Source organism: Leuresthes tenuis, unplaced genomic scaffold (assembly GCF_036924035.1).
Source record: "Leuresthes tenuis unplaced genomic scaffold, fLeuTen1.0.hap1 SCAF_6, whole genome shotgun sequence".
In the NCBI taxonomy this organism is placed as follows: Eukaryota; Metazoa; Chordata; class Actinopteri; order Atheriniformes; family Atherinopsidae; genus Leuresthes; species Leuresthes tenuis.
The window spans coordinates 12715522-12737152 of NW_027325360.1; the positions used below are offsets into that span (position 1 = coordinate 12715522).

The 21631-nt window shown below is 43.3% G+C and overlaps 1 protein-coding gene and 1 long non-coding RNA gene across 2 annotated transcripts in view; one reads left to right on the top strand and one right to left on the bottom strand.

Moving 5' to 3' along the window:
• Window positions 1-19921, top strand: part of sh2b3 (SH2B adaptor protein 3) — a 47718-nt gene extending 27797 nt beyond the window's left edge. Inside the window, exons 3-8 of the mRNA XM_072387670.1 lie at window positions 11641-11742; window positions 11907-11995; window positions 15186-15277; window positions 15721-15935; window positions 16102-16279; window positions 17346-19921. Coding sequence (XP_072243771.1) covers window positions 11641-11742; window positions 11907-11995; window positions 15186-15277; window positions 15721-15935; window positions 16102-16279; window positions 17346-17725 — 1056 coding nt within the window. The 3' untranslated portion in view covers window positions 17726-19921. The remainder of the gene's footprint in view (window positions 1-11640; window positions 11743-11906; window positions 11996-15185; window positions 15278-15720; window positions 15936-16101; window positions 16280-17345) is intronic.
• Window positions 19922-20055: 134 nt separating this feature from the next.
• LOC140309702 (uncharacterized) lies at window positions 20056-20959 on the bottom strand. Its single transcript, XR_011916394.1, has 2 exons — window positions 20462-20959; window positions 20056-20375 (listed from the first exon to the last, which is right to left on the bottom strand). It is a non-coding gene; the product is annotated as an uncharacterized lncRNA (long non-coding RNA).
• Window positions 20960-21631: the final 672 nt, after the last annotated feature.

Here is a 21631-nt window from a genome sequence, read left to right on the forward strand (position 1 = left end):
CTCCTCAGTAAAAGCGTGGACATTCAGGGGGGGACTTTGAAGTATTTGATGCACAAGTTGAATATACCCAACAGGTCGATGGAAACCTATCTAGATCGAGGAACTAAAGCGTGACCCATGAGAAAACTTTTATCTCCAAATAATCTGTGGGAATGTGTTCCTTTTGAGTTTTAGATGATCAAAGTTGGTCACACTTTTGGTTTAATATTTGCTTAGAGAGATCACACTGAAGCTTTATGTATGTCACAACTCACGTGGTGTTTACATTTACCTATCAACCACAACCAATAGAAATCCTTGGTGAATGTGCCAGCTAGTGTCCAAGTCATATGCATTGAAAACAGCTGGTTCGTTGCCAGGCGATGTACTGAAACTCGCCAAACTGAACTTCTTTGTAAGCGTTAGCAAGTCCACTGCTTGTCTTGACTGAATAGGAACAAAAATACTGCCATGGTTATAAACCTGACCGATCGAATGAGCTGAAAGCTTCTGATCATGTTGTTTTCTCTCTTCACTCGGGGACACCTGAGTAGATTCAGATTTAGTAAAAGCAGTCCTGATATTGTTCCTTTTGTTGAGTCGTCACACTGTGTCTTTTATTTATCTATTTTCTTTGCTTTTCCAAAATTCCTATTCCAGTCCTATTCACACTGGGAGGCTTGACAATGGATGGTACAGTTTGAGCTCAGGATTGTTCCTTTGCTCTTTTAAAAAAAAATTTTTTATTTATTCCACTTTTTCGTCCAGTTGTGACGAACTCTGGCGGAGAAAAGTTTGAGAAATTGTCGGGATAAGAGCCAGCACCTTCGAGCCGGGGTCCATTCTGCCAAAGTGGCTCCCTTTTAAGTCAGAAGTGCTGTTATTATGAATAAAATCAGAGGAAGGAAAAATTTCCGGAGCAACATTTACAAGCAGGTGCATGCAGCTTTGTGCTTGTGTTGCAGAACTGAGCTTACTCTTCAGTGTGTTTTCAGAACCCAGAGCCCAGAGAGACATTTTTATGACGTAGTTAAGGTGTCTTATTTGATTTGATTTGAGAAAACATACAGTTAGTAGTGCAATATCAGCATCTCATAGGTTTGACAGTTTGACTTGAAATAGGACAAACAAAGGTGTATTAATAAGGGCTGCGTTTTCGCATGTTCTTCAACTAACCAGCATGCTCCAGGGCTCTTATTAATACATTTGAGATTAGCATCATGTATTGAGGGATTTGTTTATACATCATAAGTCACACCATCAGTGATATTCAACCATGGCATATTGCATGTGTTCAACATGGGAACAACTTCAAAATCCCGAAGAGGTTGTTGAGAAATCCTTGCATAGCTTGCTGGCTTTGCATTGAGGCAGTATAGAGAAACGGGGGGCTGATAGAAGGGATTAAAGATGCCACGTTTTAGTGGCTATAACAACAAGATTTTGTGTCGTTACCTTTTATACAAAGGTTTTCAAAACCGTGGTGTCAAACGAGGCAAAAATATTTGCTCATTCCAAAAAGAGACTTGGCTGAAAAAGCAAAGGAAGTTGAGCTAAGCTGCAGCCGAGAACATTAGGGGATGGAAGGTTTACTGCAGCTTTGCGCAACATTTGTCACATTTGTCCGTATTTGTTTGGATTATGTGTCAAGGAAACCGAAGACTTTCTCAGACTTTCTCAGATGGAAAACTTATCTCACATGGTTGAAAATGCATGTGCGTTTGCTCGTGAGCGTTTCAGTGTGACAAAAATCTAGAGAAACATCTAAAGGAAGTAGTGGTTAGAGTCATGTGGTCAAGATGTTTGTCAGATCTCCTGCACCGTCTCTTTCTAGTTCAGTGTTGTCTTCTGCAGAAGAGGTTGACATGCTCCGCGCTTCTCCGCCGACACTAATGAAAATCGGATGTTGGTCATCACGCGGCTTCACAGCTTCCCTTTTGGCGATTACTAATGTTCAAATTTTCATGCATTTGAATGTGTTCTTTTATCACTGTCATCATCTCTTGCTGTCATGCTGGCCTGTATTATGTGTGTGTGTGTGTGTGTGTGTGTGTGTGTGTGTTCGTGCAACCTACAACCACAATGCCAATACACATGACCTTGCTGAGTAGTGTGTGGAAAGCCCCCAGGCTGTGCAACACCCTTGCCCAACAGTTTTCTCTTGGCCTCTTTTCTTCTTATTCATCAGCACTCAGGCTGTCAGACCAACACACACACACACACACACACACACACCTGCAAACATTGTCTTACCACGCAGCATTATGTCATGGTTTTAGTAAGCACAACTGCAGCGAGTCTAAATGTTTGTATCATCAAAGGATACCACGTAAGTACGTGCAGCACTTGTAGTTTTGATGGTGGTGCTTTTGAATGATGGCGCATGGTCAGACTGAGATGAAAGCACAGAAATGCAGATAATCTCCTGTTTATTTGTGGCGAAATGTGTTCAAATATTGGAAGCACAAGCTACACCCTTCAGCTTGGCCAGACTTTTTTTTTTTACCAACATCCAAAAGACTTCCAGGTAATAAACCTGTTTATATTGTTCTGACACCAAAAGTAGTGAGCTTAAAGTGTTTTTTAAACCCGCTAAAACGAAAAAAGGAAAGCCTCTCCCACTGCATGGAGTAGCGTGTTTAACATTTATACTCCAAAGGTTACAATTTACCGGTCCAGTATTCTTCAAACTGGGCCGGCTGCACGGAGCTTTAGCTTCTGTGTATGCAGGGCCAGAAGAGAGACCCAGGGCCCCAGTCTCGTCTCTTTTTGCTGCTGTCAGTTTCAGAGGCTAATTTAAGACTTTTGCTTCTTTTTAAAATTTTTTTTATCAATTTCTTTTTCTTTTTTTTTTTTTTTTTGCCACGCAAACGTAAGGTGAATCTAAAGTCTTCGAATGGGAGCCATGATGACTGGACTGTGTTTTAAAGAAAAACCTTTTACATTCTGGGAAAGAATACGACGACACACAACACACCCTTAACTGACCATCACACATCCAAACACACCCGTAACCGACAAACACACACACACGGTGTCACGATTGTGTGCAGATTTTCTCTCACGCTTCTTTGACAGATTCCAGCTGATGAAAGACGTACTTCTAAATCATGATGCACCAAAAAACAGCTGCAGTTTACGAGAGACAAGAGAGATGGATGGCATCTTTCGACCGTGTCACTATACTACGAACTATATTTAGTCTACATTGAGATGCATCACTAATTACCAAGAAGCCAAAAAAATGTCTCTTGTAGTCCCTAAGAACATCATCAACAGCAGAACTGAATCTGTTTAGGTGCTCTGGGGTTTGCTGCTGCAGTATACGTGTGCACACTTTCACGCTCTGCTCACCACACGCTCATGTCTCCTGTGCTTCTCGGTAAGTTTCTGCAGGTTGTTCTCAGCACCGTGTATTTGAGCAGCAGAGTGAGATGTTCACTCGTCACAAATCCCAGCGAAATGTTTTGTTCGTCGTCTCTCATATTGGCAGACAGGAAACGCAAAGCGATATTTTCACTTGTGACCGTTCTTGGGGTTATTTTGGTCCCTTGACTTGATGAGCTTAGACGTGACTGGAAACGAGAGGGGAGAGAGGACGGCCTGAGTCGGACTCTATTCGGCGACGTCGTGACCACGTAGTCAACACCTCCGACAGCAAGGCCACCAAGGCAGCGTGAAAATGATCAATTATGCTGTCAAGCAGGGACCATCGTGCACAGTTAGACTTAGGGCCACAAAGCAGCTCACTAATATGCATAACACACAAAATATGGATTATTCCCCAATCTACTGACAGCGATGGTAGAAATCTTGAGTTCTTTATATATTTGCAAGCCTGATATGTAACAGTATAATTGCTGTGATGCTCTCTTTCTTCTAGTTATTCTCGCAGACTTGTCGAGTGTTGGTGAACATTCAAACACATCGTCATGACAAAAAAAACCTTCCTACTTTCAGCTGCAACAATGTTGGTTAGAAGTAGGCTGTGTTCGCTGTATTTATGTTATATTAGACTGAATCCTCTGTCTTTACATAGCTTATAGCTTGGTTTCGTTTTATATAATCCTATAAATAAAGAGTCCTTTTCTTTTTTTTTTTGTTTTTTTAAAACCTTTTCTCTTTGTCAGGTTTGCTAATTGGTCCTCTTATGTGCACATCATCTAATTAGTTTACGAGGAACTGCACCTAGTTCTGTGAATCTCATGTCTGCTGTGTTAACTTCTTCATATTTGGCTTATATATCAGTATTTCTGAGAAGTATGGAAGGAGGGCAGTGCAACAAGTGACACATTTATTCATGACAGAAGGCTTCGTCTCTGACAGCTTCTGACAGGTTTCCAAGAACACTGTCATCTCTATCAGTGTTAGTAACCCGCGCATGTGTATGTGTGTGTGTGTGTTTGTGTGTGTTCGTTTCCCACATCCTCTATGATGCCACAGATAGAGCTTATTTTGAATGTGATCAGCTATAGTGATCTCCTGGCTGCATACGCTCCACCTAAAAAACGCATACCATAAACTAGTGTGAGTAAAGGTGGCTTTCAGAGTTTTTCTCAGTGGAGGCTTTAGTTTGGCTGTAAAAGAGCTGATCTGAAAGACCAAAATGCACAAACCTGTTGCTGAAGGCAACGAGAGGTACTGTTTTACTCATAAAAACACCAGCCAGTCCTCATCATCATGTTTCCACTTTCATGCATTTTTTATTTTTTCTGTTGCGTCCACAGCTGTTGTTTGTGGACATGCTCATCGGCTGTTTCTTTTTGCTCTTATCACGTCTCAGATCTTCTTTCTGAATCAAACTCTAGGAGGGAGCTGGGAGCAAAGAGTTTGTTTCTGCTCCACGGCTATGAAGCAGGACCTCAGGAGTGTTTATCTGCATGACAGAAGCAACAGGTGGTTGGAGAGTTGAAAGGTGAAAACAACGGCGGCGGCTTCTGCAGATCATTGCTATCAGCTGCAGTTATGCTGCATGTTAAAGGGGGAAAAAAAAAACCTCCCTTTTTCTTTCTCTACAAACGTACAAAGAATTTGAGCTCGGAAGCCACAATTTTGTCAGAACTTTACGCAGATCGGTGAAAACGATCCTGCAACATGTTCACGTGGAGCAGTGATTTCTATGAATCTAACAGGCTTTCTTGTTTAGTTGTCATCAACACATTTTATTAATACCAAAACCAACAGTGTGTTTGATTTAAACACTTTGTGTTTTCTTTTTTAAACGTTGTCTTCAAACAGCAGTAAACTGTGGTTTCTACCAAATAACTCTCGAGTTGTAGGAAATGAAAACTCTTGATATCATTTTAACCACTTTTGTGCTTTTCGAGACAATTTCTTTGGCTGTGATTTGCAGTTTGTGCCTACAAAAGTGAGCAGAAATGCAGGAAGTGGGGGAAAATAGTCCAAGTGTTGCGACCAAAAGCTTTTGCACTCTGCTGATGTTGAAAAAGCTTTGTGTTTGCAGTGGAAAAAATGCAACATAATGAAGACGTAAACAGCCTTGACAAATAAATCACCATGTATCTGAAGCAGATGAGATTGTCGTGCACTACTTCTTCAAACACTTTAGTTCAACAAATGTCCCATTTTCACACTGTTTCCATTTATCTAGCCCCTCAAACTCCAACACCGTGGTGCTTGTTTTTCCTGAGCAGCAGCTTAGTAGAAAATGAGCCGTTCCACCTGAGTGTGAAGGGAGTTCATTTACTTATTCTTTGGTTAATTGGTTTTGGAAGTTTTTTTGAATGGACGCTTGGCTGGTGTTGTTTATTGGTGAATTGCAGTAGTTTTGGTGCAATAATGGGACTGTTGGCATTGGATTTGAATATTTCCAGGCCTATCCTTTAAGTACGCTGCAAAAAAAAAAAAAAAAAAAGACAAAGAAATGCATCAATGATCCCAACCTGAAACAGGGGAAGTACAGACAGATGTGTTGGTTGCTGTGATCGAGGTCATGGCCTCCTCTCATGGGTGGTGCTCTTAAGTCTTTAAATGGTCTGTGTGTGTGTTTGTGTGGGATAACTACATACACACTTTCCAAAATCCTGCAGAGTCAAATGTCAGTCCAGCACACACACACACACACACACACACACACACACACACACACACACACACACACACACACACACACACACACATAGATGCGTGCATGCACCCCGGACAGCGCTGGCTTCGATGACCCTCAGAGGGATAGAGGAATGTTGAGTGTCAGTCAGTTGCCGTGGCGACGGCCTTGAGAAAGGGACCCTGGGAAGATTGTTTTAGACTCCAAACATCCTGTGTGTCACCCGTGTGTGGGTGTGTGCTCTCAAACTGTAGTTGTGTTTATGATTGTGTGGGTGAGAGGTTGCATGGTTGCATCTGTGGACGTGTCTCTGTAAGTTTGTGCGCTGTCGTCACAAAGCGTTTACGTCTGCTGCCGCCTTGTGTGTAAACCTGAGTAAAGTTGCTGCCTACAGCACTGCTTTAGCTTTATTTCATTTGTGCGTTTGTCAGGGATAATATTCATTTATCTGCTCTATGTTAAGACTGTTAGTTGCCAGCAAAACAAGTGATTGTTTTGCTCATATAAAAATCTTCAATATTCTGATTTTTTTTTTTTTTTCCCTCACAGAAAAAGCTGAACCTGCAAAATTTTGTTTGAAAATGCAGTGAAAGTTTCAGATTTACTATAGCTGACCTGAATTGTGTTCCAAATTATATATCTGATGAAATAATCCAAAATTAGGAACAAGCCAGCTCAGCTGGAACCAGCCTAAAAGGTTAATTTCTCTATCTGAGTATCTTAGTGTGAGTATAATATGCCAAGAACAGTGGAGGATGATTACAATCCAAAAGCATGTTTGGAAATAAATGTGCGTGTGTGTGTGTGGGGGGGGGGACAAAAAAGCTACTTACCCTAAAATTTGGGTTCTCTAAGATGTGGGTTGCGTTGACATTGTTGCATATCTGTGTTTCACATTGATGATATTAGTCTGTGTCTCTGTTTGAAGATGAGACGCAGTAGTGAAAGTTGAGTCAATCTGAGACGACATTGGAATGAAAACTGAGAAGTCAATTCGGGTTCATATTGTTGCTGGAACAGCTCACCCGCCTTCGTGTTTCGTGCTAATCTGTTGTAAGCTGTCCTGCAACTGACTATTGTTATGATGATCAAACTATCTGTTATTTGCAATCTGTTGAGTCCCAGTAACGCGTTGCTACCGTTTTAGATCAAAACTCAGTTTGATTCGATGCAACCGTGCCTGCGAGTCAAAGCGGGGCGGTGAGGAACCAGCGTTGATGCGAGCTGCTGGGACTGAGATGAGCGTTTATTATTAAGTGATGAATTAAAAGCTTTCCCGAGGGCTTTAACTGTACGTTTCCAGACTTATTGTGCTCGCACTTTACGGTTCAGTAAACCTGGGTCTGTGTGTGTCTCTGTGCATTAAGAGGATGTTGATGGTGTTTAGTTTGTGGCTGTCGCTACAGTAAGAGATCAGGCTGTGTGGTAACAGTTCAGTTTGTGTTAAGACTTATTTAAAAAGCTCTGGTTCTTGGCAAAAATAAATAGAATAATCATTTTCAAGGGGTTACACAATTTGTTGGGTGCTTTACATGTACGCTGTACTCCATTTTAGTTATCTTTCTACTAAATTATATCAACTTATTGCTGATATTTGTAGCTGGTTATGAATAGATAGTGAACGAGGGGGTGGGGGGCTTGATACAGGTCTTGAAACTCTTTCAGATAGTTTGTTTGCGTCTCAACAACAAAACCCACAACAAAAATGCAGACTTTGATTGTTGGCCCTTTGATATTTAATCAAAGCTTCTAAACACATAAAAGCCTGTATGATTTTTCTATCTCGCTCACTGCTTTTGTAACCAGTAATAAAGTGATAATATCTGTTGATAACTGATAACTTGAAGCAGCTCCATTCAGATAAAGAAATAAAGTGCAGAGGCCTGTTTAGTGCCTGTGCGTCTTTTGGAGGGAGTATTGAGGAGTCCAGATCGCAGTAGGACTGCGAAATGTGCTGTGAGCTTCAGTTTAATCCCCCGACGAAGTTGATTCACAGAAATCAGTCCCGTTGTGTTGTTGCTCAATGAGTCTGACATCTGTTACATTCTCTCTCCTTTGTTTTTTTTCCCTTCCACTGACTCAAATGGTTTCTCAAAGATGCTCTTACCAGTCAGAAACTCATTCACATTTTCACAAGAAATCCCTCTCAATGAGTCATTCAGCTCGAACGCTCACCAGTGTACAGGCAGAGCGAGAGAGGAGCTGATCTCATTAGTTGTCACACATCCGTTATGAGCAGTTGTGACATTGAAGCTTTAACTCAGATCTTTAAACTGGACAGCAACTGGGATTTATCCGCTGCTTGTTGTCGGGCTTAACCCCCCTCCCCAAAATCTTTTGGCCTATAAAATGCTTCAAAACACTAAAAAAATCGTCCCTCCACTTTGACATCTTATAAAGTCTGGTTTTATCGGGCCGCTGTGGGTTGCTGTCCAAATATTTTCTGTGTAAAACTAAATGATTGTTGATAGATTGTGGCACAGATGCGTCATCCAGCCCTAACTTGCGTTACATCTTCTTCAGAGAGCAAAGGAAAAAGCCAGAGACGTACTTTTTGTATCTGGGCGGAGTGAGGTGCAAACAAGACAAGTCAAACCAAAATGGGGCAGACTGAGCCACATTTCGTCTGACTGTTTCTGAGGAGAGCAGCCGGTGTCGTTGGGCCTCTGGTGTAGCCAGCAGAGACGCGGCACTGACAGGACCTTGTATGTGTCTTTGGTTTTCCTGCAAGCGTGCGTCTTCTTTCTTAGAATTTGTAGTTGATCGGATCTCTCGATTGCTTATCTTTCTGCAAAGTCATTAGAAAGTCTTTATCCTCAATCTAAAGAAGCAAACGCACATTTTTCTGAACATCCTGGACTAAATTCATCTGTCTCTGCAATTTGGTGCAAGTTCGGTTGTCGTCGGTTTCTCATTCACTGACTCAGACGTCTCTGAATGAGTCACATCCCTCTTCTTTCTGCGTCATTGTGTCTCTATTGATAATATTAAAGACTGCGGTTGAAACACGGAGTTAAAAGGGGACACGTAAATCTTTTTTTGCCTTTTTTTTTGAGGATGTGTGCGCGTTGAAGTGCGTCCGTTTTTATGAGTGTGTGTAGGATTAACATAGACATTCCTCAGGCTCACACACTGTCACATAAACTCAAACTCATCCGGTGCACAAAGCCCTGGAATCTGTCCTCCCTGCTCTCCATCCCTCCTTCTCTCCCACCCAACACCGTGTCTTTCACTGTCTCGTCTGTTTCCTTTCGCTGCTGTGCTGCCGCTGCTCCGTCAGGCTGCCCGCCCCCTCCTCTTGTTTTTTTTTTTCTTTTTCTTTTACTCCTCAGCCGTTCTGCTCTCTTGCATGTGTTTGACCCAAAGGATTTGATCTTGTCAGCTTCCACGGTGTGCTGTGTTTGTTTAGAAAGTTAGCGCGAGTCACATCGCGATCACTCAAAGGTTAGGTGTGGAGTCATGTTATGAGACTCCAAATTCTGCGCTGAATGATGCTGAAATAGGGGTCATTCTCACCGTTTATCCTTTAGATCCTACGTGTAGTTTTTGGGGAATGCTTCTCAGTTGATTTTGAATTAATTTCAAGAGCTGCATCCACTGATGAAGAAAATGCGCGGCTGTTTCCTGTAAGATGAATATTTTTGTTCTCCGGACTGTTGAGCTGTAGGAAACTTTCATATTATATCATGTTCTCATGCACAGCTCAGTTTACAAAAGATGTTGAGATGCTGTGCAAAACGATGCACACACACACACCCCCGTACCGTCATCATGCTGGCTTTTTGATCTATATGATGATAAAAGGCTGGGTGGTCTCTCTCCTCCCTGGTCCATGATATCCAAACAGAATTTTTATTTTTGACACCACGGGCCAGGTTTCCGCTTGCCTCAGTCTGTCCTGTAGGAGATCAGACTGTGACTCCGTGACGAGGAGAGACTCTTTGTCTAGTTTCCTCTCAACAGCGGAGGAATGAATGAATGTTCAGTAGTGCTGCCTGCTGATGAGCTATGAGCTTTGAGAAACTGTGCAGTATCTCTGTCAAAACCCCACATTTGCACGCTGCACCCTGACCATGCATGCAAGTCGTTATCAGAAAACATTGTGAAATGGACTTATATTACATTCTGGTTCAGGCCAAACTGAGCGAGCGTGCAGCTATAACACTGTGTACACACATATATCTGACACATATCATGCAAACACACTTGTTCTTAAACTCTCGTAGCTGTAATGGTTGCCGACTCTCTTTGTCTCAACATGTTTCTATCAGCTGTCGCCCAGCCTTCGTTTCAGAGGAGACTTCTGACCCAGCATGCCACAGGCCTTTGCACACGGCTTACCGAGTCATCCATCCGTGTGTGACGGTCTGTGTGTGTCTATGCTGGAGGCTCTTTTAGCGCTCGCATGTATGTGTTTTTTTTTTTGGAGGCTCTTCATGGCTGTATTGGTGATTAGGTTCAGTACATGTGTTTGTCATTCCGTCCAGCTGGGTTTCAGGTTGAGGACTTTAAAAAGTGGCCTCAGATTTGTGGAGACGATCCCCACACGCATGCTTATTCTCATAATGTCCATTTCATTGTTGTGTAAAGGACAGGGTCACTTGTGATTTTGTTGATGTTTGGCACAATGTCACAGCATCGGAACTTCGTGCTTTGTGCTTCAGGTCAAACAGCCACCAGGACGCCCCTCATCTCTCGTCTAACTTTATTCAAATAAACAGCTTGTCCTGGCAGGGTGGAGCTTGGAGCTCCGCCACCAGTGCTCCAATCATGCTTCCCACGACTCACAACATTTTCTTTCACTCAGGGAGGCTTCAGAGGATTCACACTCATGCACTCAGTCTGAAATCACACACATACGCTTCAATAGAAACTGCCTCTGCTTTCCAGGCTCAACGAGCACCATCTGGTTCTCATTAATTATGTGTAAAGACCATGAACAGTGTCTGCTCTGCACACATGGATAAACTGTGTCCTGTGGTATCTGCAGCTTAATTCATCAACCTTTGAGTCATATAGATCACAGCAGCGCAGCATGCAGAAGTCTGCACATCTCGCTGCAGTCAGCAGTTTGCACGAGCCACAAAGGGATTTGGCTGGAGGTAGAAAGAAGGAGACGTGACAGATTTCATAAGATGTTTGGGGACATCGCTCAATCCTCATCTACACATATAAATCTACAAATACTGTGGAGGTTTAGTTGAGTAGATGCAGCTGAGCTAAAGCAGAAGTTGTCGCATAGTTTTACCAAGAGGTTGTGAGGATCCAGTCTGAAGGATGCAGTGACATCTGGCTGCACAAACTGCAAACTGCTACCAATTGAATGCCTCCCATCTCATCACAAACGACCAGTGAAATTCAAAGGAAACACATTTGTGTTTGATTTGTTTTCTACAGAACTGATAGGCGTCACTGTGTAAGTTTTTCAAAAATAACATCCCGATTTCTCAGAATGATACTGCACAGCTCTTTTCTTTGTTTCAGGTCCTACTTTCTGATCTCTGTTTCTGTGCCTATGTGCGTAACACTCGAGTAGAGCCATGCTTTTGCTTTCCCCCGAAGGACCGAAGTGATGTCGTTGTTGTGTGTTTCAGGCCTTCGGTCCCAAACTGATGACTAACTGCTCAGATATCAAAGAAGTCCGTCGCTGCAACCGACTGGAGATGCCCGACAACTTAAACACATTTGTTTTAAAGGTATGTGCTCTGCTGGGGCTTCGACTAAATATAAGTTAAATCAAAATGATAAATATTGTGTCACTGAAAGGGCCGGTCAGTTCACTCTATCAACCACTTTTTCACTGTGTTGCACAGTTCACCATCTATGCAGTGTGTACATGAAAGCGTCTTTGTCTCCACAGGTTAATCGAGGTAGTCTGATATTTGAGACAGACAACGACCAGCAGGTCAGCTCCTGGACCACAGAGCTAAAAGAGTGGATCAGCAACAGGTGAGAAACACCTGAACGCAACACAAAGACACACACATCTGACCTGAGAATGTCTAGTCGTCATGGAGATATGTATCCCTCACAGGAGCAGCTTTTTACTTTGGAGTCTGTTCATATTTTTCTTCATATTTCACTGAAAATACTTCTGTGTTTGACGTTGAGTTGGTTTTTAAATGCAGGCTATTTTTCCTACCAACACTCCTTTCTGCCTTCTTCGTGCTGCTTTTTCCCTCTGAGTGGAAATATTTCACTCTTGGCTCAGTGTTTGTGGGTGTGCTTGATGTTTACTTGTGCTAAGGTATGCGTTTGCAAATGCAAGTGAGAGGGTTTAAGGTGTGTGTGTATATATACAACAAGTGCATGTGTGTGCTTGCTTGTCGGCTACAGTTGGCGTTTGCTCTTGTGTAAGTTTGTCCGTGCATTTGGTTTGTTTTTACGGCTCCGCGAAATAGAGCAAGTTTAAACTTTGGTGCATTTGCAATATTCCTGGAGACTCCTCAGTCAACTTAGTATTTACACTAAACCTTCGAGAGGTAACTTCTCTTTTGTTGGGCGTGGGCTGTTGGGGCAGAAAACAGTGCTGCTAACAGAGTTAGAGCAGCGTGGGAGTCGAGGACAACTCATGCTTATTGTGATCATAGCGTTCGTGGTTCGACTCTTGCTGAAAATCTGTCCTGTGGGCCCCCTTTGTTTAGTAAAGGATGGATTTTTTTTTTTTTTAAAACCTGAAACGTTGTAATTCTCATGGTCCACAGAATCAATATTATGTTATTTGGTTAGCTGACACCTGTTGACCCGGAGTTAAAGGCATAAAACCAAATCAACTATTGGAAATGCAGGTTTAGTGTTTCTATCTGCATGTGACTGAATGTACTCGTGTTGTAGTAAATATGTGTGTTATAAATAAGTTTTCCGTCAAGTTCAAGCGTGTGTATTTGTGCGAGCGCATGAAAGGAAGTGTGGGGGAGGTCTGAGACTCGCAGAATCTCTGGACATTTCTCATTTCTGCGGATGTCTGGAAATACAAACACACTCAAGCTTTGGTGGTTGGTATTTGAGCGCCATTTCGTTTTGTCTAAATTCTGCACAAACCTCTCCATAACTGAAATATTAGCATCACTACGTGCTGTTTACTGATGCAGAGGTTTAGTGCCTCGGGATGCTTCAAAGAAAGAACAGATAAACAGATTGTTCAGGGCGGTGCTCAGACCAGCAGCTACCTTGAAAAAAACCCAGCAAATAGCATCAATGCAGGTCGTGTGTTGTTTCAAAGCTCTGCTCTCTAACATTGTGGCACGATCCGTGAGGAGAAATGCAACATAAAACACTAAATTCCTTTTCATGGATGTAGATTCACATGTCAAACTAATTAAAAGCAAGTTTAAGAGTTGTTGTGTTGCCCAGAACAAGCTGTTTATGTCCTCTTCAGAGTACGCCGTGTTTCTCCAGCAGACCAGAATGAACGGATTAAGACAGGGCTCTTACGGAGGGCCCTCTGTATTTCTCTTTCGTTGGTTTGTTTTTAGCGGCCACTGTAGTTTCTCCTAAATGCTTGCAGGGGGAAGGGTGAGGCAGGAAGATGGGATTCAGTTGGTGGCAGTCTGCAACTTCGCCACTAGATGTCACTGGATCCCTGCATGGAGCAGCACTTTTCAGACATCGGTTCATTTTTGTAGCTTTTACGAGACAAACCTCAACAATCTCAGCCGAGACTGGATGTATAAATCATAAATTCTGTCCGGAGAGGCAGCTTTGGGAGCTCATGCCTGCTGAGTGGCTGTCACTTCAAAGGACAGAGTCACTGTTATCCAGTTATCAGTCACAGCTGCTCTTCTCCTTCTGTGGCAAGCGAAGGGCTCATAGTTGGAATGTTGTAGCGTTACATGTAGTTTGCTGCAACAGTCCACGCTCCATAAAAGAAATGTCACTTCCTGAAGGTTTAATACAAATGCTAAACCGACAAAAGTCTGAAGCTCAAATGATTCATCATGTCAAGGCTATTGGAGCCAAAGGAAGGCACAGATCTTCTGGGAGGATGGAGACTGCAGGGAGAGTCTGCGATGGGTGTTTTAGATGTGTCTGATATTTTAGGTGTAGTACGCTGCCTCTAATCTTTGCAGCTTAGCTGAATGGCTCAAATGTTCCCACCAAGTGAGGACAAACTGCTCAACGATTGTCACAAAAACAAGAACAAAAGCGCACACAGCGAGGTGAAAGAAGACTTGTCTTCCTGTTATTCAGAGCGCCGCAAAGTCAAGTCAGCATTTAAGCAGGATTTTCTTCAACTTCCCTCTTTAACCTTCCCGTTCTCTTCTGTGTAATTACACGCACATGCCGCCTTACATCCGTGTGTTTGTGTGTGTGTGAGCAGTGAAACAAGAACAGTCTTATTTCAAATCTGAACTGGTGAACTGGACTCACTTCCTGTCTGCGCTCCCTCAGCCTGCTGTTTCCTCCACGCTCTCTCGACTCGCTCCACCAACACACACGTCTATGTCTGTCGCTGTGAGGACACTCCTTGGCAGAACGTGTCCCCTGCAGCGGTGGTAAAACAAAACTTCTTTTGGCCATTTCCAAAGCAACGGACATCCCAGAGCAGAGCGTTATGAGCCGTAGTGTGAAGCCACAAACCAAAACAAAGGCAGAGAACGCTGGCATTGCTATCAACACAAAAACGGTCAGCCTTACCGACCGTTTTGGACGTGTTGCGAAGAAAATGCAACCGTCCTTTATACATCACATTGCACGTTCCCTGTGGTCCAAGATGTCCGCCTCAGCCATAATCTGTGTTAGTCCTTTATTGATAAGTGCTAAAAACAATTAAAAAAACTGGCTGCAGGTATGACCCGTCTGCTGACCTCTGCCCTCAGCCTAACCTTCACCCTAAAGCCACATCAAAACCCGCAAACAGAGAGGAGCCTCCATAAGTCACACAGATCCTCACAAAACATCCATTCAGCAAAGCACACACACACTGTTGCTTTTCTGAACCCCTCCTGCTCATGACAAAATTTCCAGCAACAATAAATAAAAAAAAGAGTTGTTTTTGGATAAAGAAAAAATAAGAAAGTGTGACGAATGTCTGTAAACGAAGCAGCTCTCAGAGCTTCTCAGCAACGAGCACAAGCCGAGCTGAATTAGAATAACAGATGGTGAAAAAAAAGTCATGAATCATCTTCTCATCCCTCAGGTCGGGCAGCGTGGATCTGGAGCTCCCCCTCTCCCCAGCTGACAGCTCTGTTCCAGCCAATCACAGAAGGAGCTCCGAATCAGGAAGTCAGAGTGAGTAGCGGGATGACGGGAAGTTACGCCCTCCGACAGGCAGGGTGTAAACCAGAGAGCTGTAACCTCAGAGTTTACAACCTCTGTAAAAGTTGGCTGCAGGGTGTCCACAGGGCAGCTTCTCTGCCACTTTTTGTAGTCCTTTACTCCAAATTTTTTATCACTATTCTGACTATTGTAGCATAAAGAGTATTCATTTAAAAACCATTAACCAAACTGATGGATGCTCACATTAATCTGAACTATAGCAAACTTTAAATATTTTATGTGCAAATGCAGTTAATAGCTGATAAGTTGCACATGTTGCTTTTCTTTCACACTCTCTCCAGCTGCAGAATGCTCCTCCATCTCCTTCAGACTTGCCATAAACATATTGATTAGTTCAGCGATGAATATACTTCCAGGATGTTTACAGCGTGTTGTTCCTCTGTTCGTCTCCCCAGGTCCCGTCACCTTCTCCCTGCCAGAGCAGGTCATCCAGAAGACAGACCACTACCTGTTCTCCTATCCCTGGTTCCACGGGCCCATCTCTCGCGTGAAGGCTGCCTACTTGGTCCAGAGCTCTGGACCGGAGGGTCATGGGGTGTTTCTGGTCCGACAGAGTGAGACGCGAAGGGGAGACTACGTCCTCACCTTTAACTACCAGGGAAAAGCAAAGGTACACGTTAAGATCTGCACTTTCACACTGGGAGCTCAGTTCGGGTGCAGATGTGCGCACAGATGTGCTTTTTCTAAAAACGTGTGTGTGGTAAACCTTTAGAAGAGGAGGCTTTACACCGAAGTCAACTGAAGTCTCACCTTCTCTCTCGTCTTTTTCTCCGCAGCACCTGCGCCTCTCTCTGACAGAGTGGGGTCAGTGCAGGGTGCAGCACCTGCGCTTCCCCTCTGTCATGGACATGCTCAGTCATTTCCGCCTCTTCCCCATCCCGCTGGAGTGCGGAGCCGCCGGTGCAGTCACGCTGTCCAGCTTCGTAGTGGCGGGCTCCAGCCCCCCATCACAGGGTGAGACTCCCATTCAACCCTCAAGACTTGGATCTTATTTTTATTTCCACCGTTGTTTTTATTGGCTCTGGGAGTCCAAATACAGCAAGAAGCACAAGAGGCTGAACATTTTCTAACTTCTCCCTGATGCTTGTCTTTTTCTCTCGTAAGACACTCAATCATTTCAAAATTGTTTGGAAAAGTTATGAAGAAAGAGTGAGTGTTTGTTGTGGGTAGAAAGCTGTGGACACAGAGGTTACATTGCGGCGGGTTAAGTCAATATTCCAGAAATATCTTTCACGTTCATCACACAAGCACCAAATCTGACACGATTAATGCCTTGGAACTAAGCTCTGTAGCCACCTGATAATACAACATGCCGTTCATTTGTCATGACAGCCGTGGCATCAAATGCAGAAAGTGAAAATTTAACGGCTGGACATATTTTAATGCGTTAGGAGTGAAAATGTAAGTTTGCGGACCTGAAAATTCAGTATAGCCGCTGGTGTTTTATGGTGGGGGGAGTCATTTTTCAACTTAAATCAACATTTTCTATCACAGTTTGATCAGATATGAAGTTTAATTTGAACATTATTTTCACTCCTTAAAATGTTGAATCATATACTTCTGTCATAATACCACATAGTCAGATATCATGTCAAATTCAGTACCAAAAGGCTATTTTGGCCAATAATTAGCTTCTATCCTCACAGTTTACCAGCACTGTAATGTGGAATTAGTCTATTCACATACAGAACACCGTCTTTTGATGCTATGATTATCAAAACTGGATTATCGGATCTTAATCCAGGCCAGAAATTTTTTTTTAAATGGTTTTCAAGGCAACCACAGTTTTTTACTGTTTTATAGCTCCTGCCTGGCTTTTTATTAAAGAAAAAAAGTCTGTTCATATGAACATTTGTAGAAGTGGTATTTTGTTTCAGTGAACTCGATGAATCCGTCTTACTCCCCGTACAAAACAAAGCATCAATGTGTTCCTTTGCTGCTGTGCAGGTGTGATGCAGACTTGTAAAGAGTGTTGGTTTAAAGTTGTCGCGGCGACTAATGTCCACTCTTTGCTCCTCAGGTCAGCTCTCGGGCGCTCTCCTCGTCCCGTTCTCCCTCCATCGGTGGAGCTCAGAGCCCAGTCTGGCTCACTGCAGCCTGGCTCGCAGCTCCATCCAGCTCCCCTCCTTCCGCTCCACCACCACCACCACCACCACTTCCACCCATAGCTCCGCCTCCCAACCAGGGAACCACCAGTTCGCTCGCACCGCCCCCACGCCTGAACCCACATCGTCGGCGCCGCCTCCTCTGCGACGGAGTGAATCTGTGGGGAGGAGGCCCCTGCAACGGAACCCCAACCCTCACACTCCCATCATTCCTCAGCGGGACTCAGACTATGAGCTGGAGCCCGACCGAGGCCGCAAGCGGGCGATAGACAACCAGTACATGCTGACTCACTGAGTCAAAACCTCCGTCACCTGTGAAGCCAGCACGCTCACACACACACACACACACACACACACTCCTGTGATCAAAAGGTAACCTGATCACAGCAGCAGACTCATGAACTTGTGAGAAAAGTCTTTGTCTGATGAATGCATAGAACTGTGTATGTCGAAGTCAACACACACGTGCGGTGTGTGTGTGTCACACCCTCACAGGCTCCGCCCCGAGTGTCCACAGTGAATGTATTTTTGCAGTTTTATACCAGTGTTAACTATGATGACTAATCTTGTTTTTATTGATGTTCAGGCTCTGAGCGAGAGTCACACGAGCAGTTGTCCTCCAGACCTGGCAAAAAGATGTTTGTTTGTTTGTTGTTGTTGTTTTTTAGATATATATATATATATATATTTCCACTCCAGTGATTTTCATAGAGGCCCACTCGATGGAAATTCTTTGGCACTTAACCTGAACTGATGGGAAAGTGCTTCTTCGGGAAAAGAAAAAAGACCCCAGTGTGGAGCGTCCTCCACCTTTTCTACACAAACAAACAGCACTCTTTTCCGGGTGTGATTTCGTAATGTTTCTCCTCTTTGTGCATTATTAGATACCCAGGTGCACGTTGCTTTCAGTGCACTTTGTAAACATTGTGTATTTTTTCTATACACGGAATCTTTTGTAGAAAAATGTTAGTTAAAAAAAAAAAAAGGAAAAAAATAAGAAGAATGATAATAAAGTAAGAAGGAGAAAAGTTTGGTCCAGTCAGTTGGGAAGCTTCTCTAGAAACAGACGCCGCACCTCTTCCACCCCTTCAAAGTTCAAAGAATCCCAGACAGGTGTCTTCTTCGTTACTGCTGTCGCTTAAGGCTGAGTCGGCGGTGTGTTGTCAGTCCTGTGTGTGTATGTGAGACGAGAGAAAGTATCCAGCTTGTGTGAACTAATCCCCAAACTTCAAGCTTCCTGAAAATGCATGGAAATGTGCCCCAAAATCACGTCGCACCAAAGACCAAAATGAGCTGAACCAAAGGAAATGCCACAAAGTCAAAGAAAATGGAGTGATGTGACAATAATGATAACATGTCTGCCACCCTGACCTGCAGCCCTGGAGGGTGATGCAGGATATGGAAGGACCGCACTCATTGGAAGGCAACGCTAACAGTATGATTTTTTCTGAATCCTGACCAATCAGGTGCCTCAACTGAACCGACAGCAGGTCAGAATGACACGTAACTTCCATTGGCCCACTATGTTTTCGTCTTCTTCTTCTGCGTTTACCTCCGGAAGTGTCAGAGTAAGAAGACGTCTTTCCCAAATGACTGATAATCTGTGAATGATCATGATAATAATAGCTGAACTCCATTTTATTGATTATGTGGCATTTGAATGTTTAAAGGCTGTGTGTTATTTTATTTAAGTACACATCCGGTAGGAGACTAGAAAACTTGAAAGGCTTCAGTCCAAAGAGCACAAGAGGAGGAAATGCTCCACATACAGACCAAAACAAAGATGGGCATTCGACAGTTTGTAAGATTTGTCTTTTCAGCTGCGTGGACCCTCAGCAGAGCTCGAGACTCGATCCCCTTTCGTAAAAGCTTTTGGGTTTCTAATGCATGCATTTTCTTCCAACTTCGCACAGCTCTTCGTTGTCTTTGTTGTTCTAGCTTCACGTTTCACACCCAGCATCCATTATTATATCTCATTTGAGTATTCTCTGACTTCAGCGCAGCAGCTAAAACAACGGAGGGCTGTAAAGATAATGTTTGTACACTAGAAGTCATCTTTAATTGAACTCATTTTTAACAAAAGTGTTTGGGAGGAATGGTTTTTTAGTTTAAAAGAAAAAAAAAAAGGGGGCTTTATAAGTGTCACGAGATGTTACACACTCCAGCTGCGTGTTATGTGGAAATTGCCTACAACAGAAGGTGCCTTTCAAAGGTTTAAAGCTGCACTGACTACAGCGACTCAGGTGTGCATTTTTATTGCTAAAAGCTAAGTGTCTAATGGAGCACATGCAACAAAACCAAAAAACAACTTTACCAAAGCCTAAAGCTTTAATCCAGGGACACGTTTGTCTGTCTCATCCAAAAGCATCTGAAGAGCTTTTTCTTTTTAATTTAAATTGTTCAAATCAGGATGAGTGCGTGTCCACGTGGGAAAACTGCAGCCCCACTTCCACCGGCAGTGGGATGCCTGTTTGTCTGTTTTCTAACTTTGCTTTAACACTAACTTTAGTGGATGATTTTTTTTTTTTTTACCAAGTTGACCGTCTGTGAACTTGTGCTTATTGTAGGACTCAAACCTGATTCTGTCTTTTTTCTTTTCTTTGTTTTTTTTAGGGGGGGGGGGGGTTGCAAAGAGAAATGCAAAACTGCCGCTTGTCTTCCCTCCTGAACACGACCTGCTGCAAACCGCTTCTCTCGCCACCAAAGTAACCTTTTAACAATGGTTGTTGTTGTCCTCTTTGAGTGTACCATCACGATCTTTTAAAGGGGAAACAAAAAAACAACTGTTTTTGGCCAAAAGTACGGTTGGTCTTCCCGCCTTGAACCGATCCCTCATCACCGCTGTTTCATTTCTGCTAAAGCAGATTAACGGTAACTGCGCATCCGTCTCCTCTCTTTGCGGGAGAATAGCTGCGCCTCTGCCAGAAAGCTGCTGTTGCTCCCCCCTCCTCCATACCTTCCCTTTCTTTTTTCGAAAGCTCAGGGTGCGATTGTGTCGTGCAATAAATGAGAGACACCCAGAGCTTCACACCTATCTGTCGTATGTAAGGATGAATTCAGTGTTCACACCAGCTCTTAGACTAGAAACTGCGCCGTGTTTAGAACCAGGGCTTTTATATATATATATACACTCGAGTTACTGCTAGAGAAGATCCCCGTGTACCTCAGGTGTTTTTGATCCCCGACATCTGTTCCAGAAACTCTTTTTAGCGCCCCACCACCACCCACCATGTGTTTATTTGAAAATGTCCAGTAGATTAATCTAATGTGTTCTCAATACTGTTCATCCTGTTTGTTAACTTCGCACTGTAAACATTTCAGTTCAGCCCAACGTCCCTTCTACTGCCAAACGTCAACAATCATTGGGTCTGCATTTATTCACTTACAAGCAACTAAGTTATATTGAATATATATCAACTGTATATTCGACTTTTTTTTTTTTTTTTTTTTTATAAATAAACCTAACCAAAAGATGACGTAATACCTGTGTTGTGTTTGGTTTATGAATGATGATTTTCTTATTTGTAACCAACATAAAACCATGGCCTAAAGCACTAAACAGAAGCGTTTCCATAGTTGGGAGCAGGGTTTGAAGAGACAACACACAGTTGGAAAACTGAGAAATGATGCCGTTCTTTGAAAACTATAAATATTTATAGAAGATTTGATGGTAGCAACATTTCAGAGGTGACGTAGTTTAACATTTAAAGCAAGTGTGGGGAAAACTCCACTCTGACAAGACTACAGAGGCAAATGATTCAGCGTCTCTTTTGTTAAAAAGATTGTAAAGAATTTTGGAGTTTTTGTCATTGTTTGTCACCTCTTTCCAGGAGACAAAACTGCAGACTAGAACCCAGTGGTTGTAACCGTCCTCAGCCCTGCGTTTTAAACGGACGAGATTGGTTGGTGGCTATCGGTGCACAGGTCTGAGGGACCCTTCTGCACAACTTGGATCCATTTAAGATGGACTGAGGTAAAGAAGAGAAGTGCTTCCTGTGGAAGTGATGGACTCCTGCGCCCTCCTGGCCAAAGAGCAGAGGGAACCATCCCTGCCTGCTGTAGCATCACCATCTGCTGATTTCAGCAGGACAAACACCCAACCACTGAGTCATGTGACAGTCCAGGAGTAGAAGTGACCTACCAGCCTGCAGCCCATACCCGACACCCACTGACAAGAAACCGGTGCCAAAACATTTATCCA